The sequence below is a fragment of the Lolium perenne genome, chromosome 6 (genome assembly GCF_019359855.2).
Source record: "Lolium perenne isolate Kyuss_39 chromosome 6, Kyuss_2.0, whole genome shotgun sequence".
Classification (NCBI taxonomy): domain Eukaryota; kingdom Viridiplantae; phylum Streptophyta; class Magnoliopsida; order Poales; family Poaceae; genus Lolium; species Lolium perenne.
The window spans coordinates 261,162,862-261,174,526 of record NC_067249.2 but is presented as its reverse complement, the minus strand read 5'-3'; the positions used below and the strand labels follow the sequence as shown (position 1 = coordinate 261,174,526).

The 11,665-nt window shown below is 44.0% G+C and overlaps 2 protein-coding genes across 2 annotated transcripts; both read left to right on the top strand.

Moving 5' to 3' along the window:
• Positions 1-4,697: 4,697 nt before the first annotated feature.
• Positions 4,698-5,879, top strand: LOC127305382 (uncharacterized). The gene has a single exon (XM_051335792.2). It carries the CDS (start codon positions 4,853-4,855, stop codon positions 5,654-5,656), a length of 804 nt encoding a protein of 267 aa, XP_051191752.1. The 5' UTR covers positions 4,698-4,852; the 3' UTR covers positions 5,657-5,879.
• A 3,821-nt stretch (positions 5,880-9,700) lies between these two features.
• LOC127305380 (28 kDa ribonucleoprotein, chloroplastic) lies at positions 9,701-11,665 on the top strand. The gene is made up of 4 exons (XM_051335791.2): positions 9,701-10,276; positions 10,484-10,585; positions 10,754-11,026; positions 11,346-11,665. Exons 1-4 carry the CDS (start codon positions 9,785-9,787, stop codon positions 11,397-11,399), a joined length of 921 nt encoding a protein of 306 aa, XP_051191751.1. The 5' UTR covers positions 9,701-9,784; the 3' UTR covers positions 11,400-11,665.

Below are 11,665 nucleotides of genomic sequence, written 5' to 3'. Positions count from 1 at the left end.
TTGGTGTTATTACCCTACTACCCAAGAAGGAGAATGATTTTCAGATTCAACAATATAGACCAATCTATCTTCTCAACGTTAGTTTTAAAATATTCACGAAGGTCACTACAAGTAGAGTTAACACTGTTGCCGAAACAGTGATCAGCCCTACGCAGTCGGCATTTATGTCAAACGACATATACTTGAAGGAGTAGTAGTCTTACATGAAACTATCAATGACCTTCATCGAAAAAATGGATGGAGTGATTTTAAAATTGATTTTGAGAAAGCTTATGACAAGGTAAAATGACCTTTTCTTCAACAAGCCATGTGCATTAAAGGTTTTGACCCTAAATGGTGTAAACTCATAGATCAATTCGTTAGAGGAGGAAGTGTGAGGATCAAGGTCAATGATGACATTGGTCATTATTTTCAAACCATGAAAGGTCTTCGACACTGTGATCCACTGTCACTCATGTTATTTAACATTGTTTCAGATATGTTGGCCATCTTAATTGCAAGGGCAAAGGAGGATGGACAGATTGGAAGTCTAATACCTCATCTTGTTGAGGGAGGGATTTCTATACTGCAATATGCCGATGAAACCATACTTTTCTTGGAACATGATATTGAAAAAATTGTTAATATGAAACTAATATTAAGTTTCTTTGAAGAATTGTTCAGGATTGAAAATAAATTTTCATAAGAGCGAGATTTTCTATTTTGGTAGGGCTAACGAGGAAGAAGAGCAACATAAACAATTGTTTGGTTGTGAATCCGGCTCTTTGCCATTTAGGTATTTGGGTATACCAATTCATTAGAGAAAGCTTAAAACTCTGAATGGAATCCTGTTGAAAGTCGTTTTGATGGAAAACTTGGATGTTAGGCTGGGAAGATGTTACCGTATGGGGGATCGCCTTGTATTGATTAATTATGTTCTCACCAGTTTACTTATGTTTTTTTTTTGACATACCTAAAGGGGTAAGGAAGAGATTAGGTTTTTTTCTGATCACGCTTCTTCTGGCAATGTGAGGAAAATAAAAAGAAATATCGGCTAACTAGGTGGAACATGATTTGCATACCCAAAGACCAAGGTGGTCTTGGAAGTGCTGGAGATAAAAAAAATCTTGTCTTCTTAGCAAATGGTTATATAAGCTTCTTTCCTAAGAAGGTTTATGGCAGCAACTATTAAAAAAGAAATATCTATCGCAAAAACTTCGGCTGAAGTCGAAACTAAGCCAACTGATTCACCTTTCTGGAAAGGATTAATGAAATTTAATGGAGAACTTTTTAGTAGGGAGGTTTTAAAATTGTCTCGGGAGAAGGAGTTCGTTTTTGGGAAGATATATGGCTAGGTGAGCAAACACTTGCATCTCAATACCCACAGTTATATAACATAGTCCATCGTAAGCATGATACTGTGACAAGTGTTATGAGTTTGACTCCCATAAATATTGGTTCTCGGAGGCAGCTTACGGGTAACAAATGGGATCAATGGATACATTTACGTCAAAGGCTAATGGAAATAAATCTTAATGAGGAACATGACAAGTTCGTTTGGGGTCTTACATCATCAGGGAACTTCACTGTCAAGTCTATGTATATTGATATGTTAGAGGTCATACTAGATAACTACGTAAGTATTTGTGGAAACTTAAAATCCCACCAAAAATTAAAATCTTCATGTGGTTCATTAGCAAAAAAGTACCTTTGGCTCGCAATAACCTTGCAAAACGGAATTGGAATGGTAAAATAAAATGTTGCTTCTGTGACACCGATGAATCAGTTGAACATTTGTTTATTTCATGTCCTTTTGCTAGACTTATGTGACGAGCAGTGTTTCCTGCATACAATATTCCACCTCCATCCAATATCACAAATATGTTTGGGAATTGGCTCAATGGAGCGGATAAAACAGATAAAGCTAGGATTCACATCGGTGTTTCGGCTTTATGTTGGTCGATATGGAATTGCATGAATGATATTGTTTTTAACAAAAGGGATTCTACTAATTTTTTGCAGGTTATTCACACTATGGTCCACTGGATCCAGCTTTCGCGTTTCTTACTCCCGGAGGACCAGCGGGAGTGCATGGTTTCTGGATGCAACCGTCTTTAAATGGTTGCCCAGGATATTTTCTACCAGGCCACTTGGCGGCCTATTAAGAGATTAGAAGATGCTTAGACTTCTTAGCATGCTTCTTATTTTTAGATGGTTGATTTTTTTATCGATCCTCGTTGATCCATGAATTATAACTCTTGAATGTTCACTTTTTTAATAAAAGGCTGCGTGCTTCAACCGATGCAGAGGCCGGGGATACACCCATTTTGAAAAAAAACGTGGTCACCTGCCTCTGGAGATACCGTATCTGCTCTACCGCTTCCGCCGGCTATGCACTGGTCGGTTTCTTCCCATGCCACCGTCGCCGTTCGTGCGTGTCTCCGTGTGATCAGCGGAAACATGGGAGGTGGGAGTACGACTGCAATTTGCGGCGGTGAGAATCAATAACTGACATGGCACATACGTGTGCTAGTGGCCAAACAATTGCCACGTCAGCGTATACGGGTGACATACGTACTTTAGACTGTAGGCGGGCAGGTCGAACGAAAACGGGGACTATGCTGGTGTGTTCTGTGAGTTTAGGGACTGTTCTGGACATGGCCAACGAGTTTAGGGACCGAGTATGCATTTCACTCTAGAATATTTCAAGGAGAAGCTATTCAATTCAATGAAGTTATTTTTATGAGAGCTCTTGAAATATAAGATAGTTAAAAATGAGATGAAATATTGTTCTTATTATTTGACATGTTAGAAATGGCGTTAAACGGATGCATTGTTGATTGGCTAGTCACCTTATGTGAAGCCCTTTGAAATGGAAAAATTATTTGGCCACATTGAAATTAAAGAAGCCTATATATACTCCGCATAAGTTTTGGAAAATGGACGGAGCAGAAGTCTTGGAAAATGTCAACACTTCTCCTCGCTGCTGGCGGTTTTGCTCCACGCTTCTTTTGGAGTTCATCCTTTGGTTGGCAGGCAACACGTCGGCGAAGCATCCGCCTCAAGCCAATGGCGCCTCTTCTTAGGAGCCTTTGCCCCATCCACGACTACGACAGGGGTAGGAACCGACATCGACATCGGTGACTCCGTTGGACGAACAAAGACGCCTACATGCACGTGCTCCCACTCGTTCTACTCCGTGAGTGGTTGCCATTGACTTGAGGTTGTTAGGACGAGTTGCATCATTAGGGCACCTAATATTGGGATTAGGTACTTGGAGGATTCCCGTTCCTACTCGAGGCAAGCATGGTGTAGCCCATGCATATGAAGGTGTTTAGGACGTCATCGGCACTGCCCTACCTTCTTGGTGGCCAGCGGTGGTCATCTATCTTCTAATCCCTGCATCGCCCTTTTACGATCGATAGTCAGGAGTGTTGGGTCTTGCATCGTACTGTCGTATGTGTATCCCTAGTGGCCACAAAGTTACTGATGTATGCATGTGTATATGTGGGAGTAGCTACTTTTGAATAGAAGAGTATCGAATCCACGAATAGCTGAATTGGTATGGTTTTAATGTATTTTGCTACATTTCTTGTTTTGTGCCCGCAAGTTATCTTTGGTCCAAAGCAAGAGTGCGTAGAGTGATTGGATGCATGTGTCAACAAAGTAATAATAATCAAAGGAAAGCGAAAGCTAGCAGAGCGAGTTATGATTAAGTATTTGAAACTACAATAAGGGTAAAGAGTTCTCAGTGAGTTGCGGATTCACCACTAGCATAATTGTGTAAAACATGATTTGGATTTATAATGTTCTTGTAGTATGTATGCATGGACGGAGTCAAATAATGGTGCACCACATGCGCACTGTGCTATGCACCCCGCATAAATACCACTGGTCCTCCTATATTATCATATCGTGCGGAGTTCACCAGTGATTGTAGGTCACCCCATGGTTACAGTTTTATTTTTTTGAGGAAAATGGTTACGGTTTAGCTCTAGGATCTCTGTTATTCCTTCATTGACAGTAGTTGATCAATGGGACATGATGGATTTCTCTCACTTTCACCCCAAACCACCAACTAACTACACTGATGATTTCATCCAACGTCTGCAAGGGGTAAACTATTGTGTGGTTGAGTGCACACAATATCGTTGAAGAAAACAACTACATACATGTTACAAATGAATAAATCACAATCTATATTCCAGTTCATGATATATAGGTAGGGTTCCTCCATCTCCCCAATAACAAATAGAACTACTCACACATGGAGTCAAACATCATCATCATGATTATATGAATATAGTACAAGGGATCAAACAAGTACATGTGTAAAGTCACACTAAGGTTTGCGATTACAATGAGATGAAAGCGAGTGATGATGATGATGATGATTCCCTTTGCGAGTTTTCACTCCAGATCTCTTCCGGTGGTGAGGTTTCTCTATTCTTTGGCGGCTGTGTAACTCTAATCTCTAATCTCTTGGCACGGGGTGAAAGAGTTTGACGAGTCTTACCATGCTCCCCTTAACGTAGTTAAGCCAGATCTAAGCCGGAAGATCAAAAATAGAAATTACCCAATAGGAAGATACACCAAAAGGATTGGAAAATATTATCGCCGTCGTTCTTCCAGCACACCTTCCAAATTGAATCGTACCGGAAAACGCGCGAAATTAAAACGCGGCAGCGCTGTAGCCTGCGAGGCATCCTAAACTTGGACGCGTCTTCTCCACCTCTCCCTTAAATTTAGCCTCCTCTCCGATCGACTCCGACCGACCTCGCTCAACTCGACCCAGCTAGATTGCCGTTGCTTCCTCCTTAATCTGTCTCACCGACTCGCCTTCGGCGTCTTGATCTTTCCTTGCCGGCCCGAGATGTCGGCGATCGTCGCGCACGAAGATGATGACGACGACTGGCCGGCGCCTCCGCCGCCGGCCCCGCTCCACCTGCTGGAGGTCACCGTCATCTCCGCGCAGGACCTGCACCGCAAGAAGCTCGGCCGCCGCGTGCGCGCGTACGCCGTGGCGTGGACCGACGGCGCGGCGCGCAAGCTGCGCACGGACGTGGACCTCGCCGGCGGCGCCGACCCGACGTGGAACGACCGGTTCCTCTTCCGCGTCGACGCCGAGTTCCTGCGCTCCGAGACGGCCGCCGTCGCCGTGGAGGTGCGCGCGGTCGGCGGGCTCGGCCGCGACGCCGTCCTCGGGCGCACCCGGATCGTCGTTAGCACCTTCGTGCGCCCGTCCCGGTCCGCCGTGGCCCCCTCGGGCAGGCAGGTGGCGGCGCTGCAGCTGCGGCGCCCGCGTTCGCTGCGGCCGCAGGGCATGGTGAACGTGGCGGTGGCGCTGCTGGGCGCCGCCCAGGCGCAAGCCTACTGCGCGCCGGGCTCCACGGACGCGTTCGCCGTGAAGGACCTCGTGGCGATGAGGCCGGCGCCGGCGCTCTGCGCGATCCCGGAGGATCTGGACTACGGGCTCCGCCGGCAGAGGCCGGTGGTGGAGTACTCCGGACCGCTGGACCCGAGGCGCGCTGCCGTGGAGCAGAGCAAGCTGGCCATGAAGCTCGAGAAGTGGAGGGCGGACCTGTCGCCGGACCGTGTGGACAAGGACGGCAACGGAGTGAAGCGGAGGTGGCGGCGCCGGACCTCATGCTTCGGCGGCGCGGAGTGGGAAAGGTAACTCGTGATCAATCGGGCCGGATCAGACGGCCGCATATGGCTGCATGGTTGCGCGTCATAACCACAGAGATTGCTTGCCAAATTAGTTTGTTTCTTCCATAGTGGACTCGTTTTGAAACCGTTTAATTTGTTTTACTACTCCGTATTATTTATTTATTCGTGTCAATAAGCTTCTGTAGCACGAAGGAGCCAGGAGAGGAAATTCTTTAACAGTCATTTTAGAACCTGAGCTAGTAAGCTATGCTTCCGAATATACTCCCTCCGTTGCACACGAAAGTTGTCTAAGATTCGTCAGTGTTTAGATGCATTCAAATTTTTTTCAAATCTCAGATAAATTTCGGGAGAGGGAGAAGTACAACGGATGCGTTTGCTCCGTGGGACAAGATTCTGAACATGCGCTATACATATTTTTCCAATTTTTACGTTACTTCACATTATAAAAAAATGACACGACATTCTTTTTTTTTCTTCTTATTATTCGTGTGTTTTTCAAATGTGTAGTCGAGACACTGACTCTTTTGTTTAACCTTCATGTATATCCTTCTCCACTCATTTCTCTCTACCTCTCATTCGTCTTTTATGATTCCCCAACATCTTCCTTTTCTCCTATTATGTGATAGCTCACATATTCGATAGAGGATAGGATGGTCTCAATCTCAACTCTAATTAGTCCATATACCACAAAGCTTAGATTCTGTTATTGCCTCAAGTTTTAATTTTTTGTGATGGTGGCACCTACTCTAATTCATCATTGTCGGCAGAAGGGTTACCTAGAAGTGCTGGAAGATGGAAACGGTCTCTAAAATAATGTATTGGGGTGATTTGGTGTGTGTCTCCCCCCCCCCCCCCCCCCACCCCCATTAATGTTCACCCGTGTGTTATTTTTGTTGAAAGCTATTTTACATTCATTACTAGTTGTTTTTTTAATCATATGTTGATGCCTGCGGGGTTCGTTTGCACGTAAATTTGGCCAAGATTTCTTGCTATTGATATGCTCCTTTAGTGACAATTTCATTGTTGTCTGTGTGATGATCTTCGTACCTTGTGTCATAATTCGCAAGAGTGGGATGTAGTCATATGTGAGCAGGCAAACACGGCGATTTCCTTTGCTCCAGTACGAGGAGGGTCATACTATATGTGTAACTCTTATAATATTGTCTCTCACGTAGAAGAGGCTATATAGTATTTATTAAACACCATAAAGTTTACTGAACAATTGCACATGACAGATCAGTACAAATGTACCACATAAGAACAAACCAATTAGATCGGTGGTGGGTGATTTAGTATGGCTGCTAGTATCCCTTATGTATGCCTTACAAATGTTCTATTAAAAATTTCGCAAGATATATCTCCATGTATACACCGCCTGATACAGGGGCGCACTGCGGAAAGCATATAAAATACTTGATTTTTGGTGTGCAAAAGTAGCAGAACCCATAAAATATTATATTCATCAATGATTACTAGAACATGATAATATTTCAACAACAAGTACAATTCTTAACATATTGTCAAGTTACTACTGAACACAGTGTAACTCGTAAGGCACATTTTAAAATGATCACGCCAAACTGCCAACTGTTAAAATTATACTCTACAAGTTCTAGTGTATTTGCTTACCTTACATACACTACACACCTCTATTAAGAGATTTTTTAGGCTGTATGCTTTGGAATTTCCACTAAATTTTTTGTAAGAACATTTACATAACAATAGACATATGCACTATATAATTCATTTTTACAAATAAGAATCAAGGAGGCATGTGTTTCCCAATTTTTGTTATCAGATTTAAGATGGTTAAGATCTTGTTAAGGTCAATACCGCAAAAAAGTAAAAATTTGTCGTGTCTTGGATATGTTAACAAAGCTAAGTCCGTAATATAAAATTTTCATTTGTTAAAATCCTACGACAAAATATATATAAGTATAAAATTTTAGTGTAAGTGTATTTACTTTAACTTGCCGAGGGTTCAAAATCTAGTTGGACATATGTATGCCTGTACCAACCCCTGATTTTGATATTACAGTTCACGATCTCTAGTCCAGTGGTGCGACAACGACAAGCATTATATACTACTAGTAAGTAGGTACGATCTCAAAATAACATTATAACTATCCATATTGTTTTATGCTTATTTCCATCGTATTGTACTAATGTATTTGAGTGTCACAAACAATTCTTCATCAATTGGTAAATGACAGTGAGTTGCATATACAAATATTTCAACATTTTCCATGTCTTATCGATGGAACAATGTAACATAAAAACATAATTGTTTTTATTAGATCAATGCATCCAGAAGCGCATATATATGCCAGCGGTAGAAATGCAAAGTACCATAACAATGATCTCATCTAAGACCATAATTAGAAAAAATAGGCTTAAATGAACTAACTTGATTCCAACTCGTAAGAACAACACTTTAAGAGCGTCTTCATGGTTCATAGGATAAACTCAAGCTTTGATTTCATAACAGAAGGGGAGATCATGAAGAGAACACATCTTTGTTAGACAGTCCACCCTCCTACTTGCACAAGTAACATAGATGCAACTATGAGCTTATATCTACAATAAATAAAAATAGACATGAACAAGGGAATCGTTTTGTACATCGAAACGAAAGGATTTTGCGTTTTCCCAAAAAATTAGTAAGGGAATCAGCATCCTGAACTGATCCTCACATAGTGCATCATCACATTTCTTTGATCCAGGAGATCCTCATACAGTATTGCATCCAAGAACTACTCAAAAACCCTTCCTTCTTGAAGATATCATGGAATTGTTGACAAGATTGCTAACACAAGATTTCCATACCCTTACCTATGTGTCTGTGCACATTAGGCTGCAAATGTTTGATCTAAAAGAAACATGAGAGGGTGTCATTCCCAAAATAAGTAAATTCAATCAATAAAATAGCATCCCAGCTCTCTAGCAGTTTCAATGAGCTCCATGCTCCCGTCAAACGGTCAAACTGTGTACCTGTGTAAGTGGTACACATGGACCGTGCATACCAAATGATAACCATCAGTTTAACTTAACTAAATTTTAATATTTGTTCCGTGTACACTTGTATTTTTTCATCCTTAGTCTGCCCCTGAGCTTAGTTGTTCCATAATTTTCTGGTTACTATGTTTAGCCAGATGTCTTGGTCGTGAATTGTTGTATTTATTTCCAGAATGGATAAACTTAATTCGGACCCGTGTGCACCCCTTACAAGTGTCTCGAACTTCTTATTAACATCTGTAATAGCTGACTCACAATTCTTATTCTTCGCAACTTCTCATTTACAAGTTTCTTCCAAAAAAAATAATGTAGAAATTTGGAAGTTTACGAGTCAATTTTTATTAGAACTACAGTTTTGGAAGTAAGTAGACATGTAGGCAGTGGAGCATATTGGGTTAACAAGAGTTTTTTCTAAAACGGAGGCAAAAGCTTTACCTCATCCTTGATTAAGAAAAAGGTGTTCAATTTTTATAAAAAAAATCGACGAAAACTACAACAATAAGTCTAGCCCTATCCAAACACCAACCACAACACTCACCAACAACCACACCTAACAGAAGATCTAATCAACAGACACATCCACTCAAGCCACATGAGACCACGCGAAGAGTAGTCGGTAGGGATCCTCGAGGTGGATCAAGCTGTGCTATTGTATGCTTTTAGACGGTAGGCTCGAGACTAGCCCGACTTTAACTTAATAAAGCCTCAAAGTACTATTGTATGTGGCACCGGCATTCTTGTAATTGAACTCTCTTTTCTATCTTAATATATTGACACATGCTTGTCCTTGAAAAAAAGTTCTTTTATGTTGGACGCTTTACGTGGGGGTCGCATTATGAATGTGTTTCGTATTACAAGAGAGAAAGCAAACTCGATTCAACCATGTCGAATTTTCGCCTGTAAATTTATTTCCAGTTTCAAAAAGAGAAAGAAGAGGAGCAAGAACCACAGCCAAGGACCCACGTGTCAATGGCCCGTACTAAACCACCCCTTATCCCCTCTTGGGCCTCTTCTTCCACCATCCCTTCCTACTGGCCCTCTGCCGCACCACATCGCACCTCTGCCCGCATCTCCCTCGCTCGCGCTCGCGCTCGCAGAAGCAGCGCGGCTGGGCGGCGCCATGGCCCGCGCATGCCTCTCCACGGCGCGCACGGCGGCGCTTCGTCCCACGCTCCACACCGACGGCGCCTCCGGGACGCACCTCTTCTGCGCGTCCTTGCTCCCCCGCCCGGCGCGCGCGCCGTCCGGCCACCACCGGCACCGCCTCATCGCCGAACACGTCGTTGCTCCCGTCGTGCCGGTTGCTCGACGGAGCAGGCGCGCGGTGGCTGCGATGGCGTCGCAGGAGGAGGCCACGACCACGGCCGTCGAGGAGGAAACCGCGCAAGAGGAAGAGCCGGCAGGAGGTGAGGTCGAGGAGGAGCAGGGCGCGCCCGCGGAGGCGGAGGCGGAGGCGAGCTCGGACGATGCTGGTGGCGGTGATGCTGGCGCGGCGGAGACGGAGGCGGCGAGCAGCGCCACCAAGCTCTACTTCGGGAACCTGCCGTACAACTGCGACAGCGCGCTGCTCGCCGGCATTGTGCAGGATCACGCCATCCCGGAGATGGTCGAGGTACGCCTCCATGCTGTTTGCTGAAATGGATTGCCACGTTCGGTAACCTCCTTGAATTGTGATTCGGAATGCTTGAACAGAAAAGGAAATCAGTGAACAATTGAACATCAAGGACATATGCATGCTTGATCAAACCAATAACTTTGTTGGAGATCATCAAACTTACATTCCATAGGTCGATTCGATCTCAAACGTTTGCATTATCAGGTGCTGTACGACCGGACGACAGGGAGGAGCAGAGGCTTCGCCTTCGTGACGATGAGCACCCTCGAGGACTGCGAGCGGGTCATCAAGAACCTCGACGGCACCGTGAGTACTCCCAGTCTCATCATCAACCTATCTTCCAAGAAGAATTCCTCATATGCCACCTATTGTAGGCAACGTGAATATTCTTTTTTTTTTGCGGGGGAGGCAACGTGAATATTCAATGCCATGAACAAATTAGTTCATGACCGATACATGTTTCAATTGTTTCAGATGTACAGTGGGCGCACGATGCGGGTGAACATGGCCGACAAGCCGAAGCCGAAGCTGCCGCTGTACCCGGAGACGGAGCACAAGCTCTTCGTCGGCAACCTGTCCTGGACTGTCACGCCGGACATGCTCATCGAGGCGTTCCAGAAGTGCGGCAATGTGGTCGGTGCGCGGGTGCTCTACGATGGCGAGACCGGCCGGTCCCGAGGGTACGGCTTCGTGTGCTACTCCACCAAGGAGGAGATGGACCAGGCCATCGAGACGCTCAATGGAACGGTATGTCAGGGCCGACTTTTTCACCGTCTCTCTTCTGTTTGCTAGCACATGAAAAGTTGTAGATGTGTAAGATCAAATGCAAACTTCTAAAAATTTCCAGTATGAAAGATATAATATTTAGGAGTATCAAACAACTGTGCATTCTTAAACCTTTCTAGCCCAAGATGTAGCAATGGGAACTTTCAGATAAAACTGAAGAATTCCTTGCCAGGATGAACTTTATTGTTTGGACTAGTAGGACTGCTACTTGGAATTCAATGTTCATATCTGAAACACAAAATGAAAATAAATTTGAACTGAGCAATGACACGTATTGCAGGAAATCGAAGGCAGGGAGATCCGGGTCAACTTGGCCCTTGGAAAGAGATACTAGAGCTCGATCGTTTCTTCACATTGGAGAAACCTTCCATAAGGTTTATTCAATACTTCGTTTACAACATGACTTACACAGAAGTTGTTGCCAATAACAGAGCAATAGAGGACAGGGCCATTGCTCGCCAGAACACACTCCAAAAGCCCCAACAGGGAAGACATCACTCTGAATTGTAGCACCATTCATTTTTTCTGTATCCAGTAAGTGTATACATAATGATGTGGAAACAGATATTTATATGGTTCCATGCTCGAGGAACTGCATCA

Bases quoted from the DNA above. Each gene is read 5' to 3' on its own strand.
- LOC127305382 (XM_051335792.2), top strand. From the start codon at position 4,853: ATGTCGGCGATCGTCGCGCACGAAGATGATGACGACGACTGGCCGGCG.
- LOC127305380 (XM_051335791.2), top strand. From the start codon at position 9,785: ATGGCCCGCGCATGCCTCTCCACGGCGCGCACGGCGGCGCTTCGTCCC. The intron at 10,277-10,483 runs GTACGCCTCCAT...TTGCATTATCAG, and splicing joins CCATCCCGGAGATGGTCGAG to GTGCTGTACGACCGGACGAC. The intron at 11,027-11,345 runs GTATGTCAGGGC...CACGTATTGCAG, and splicing joins TCGAGACGCTCAATGGAACG to GAAATCGAAGGCAGGGAGAT.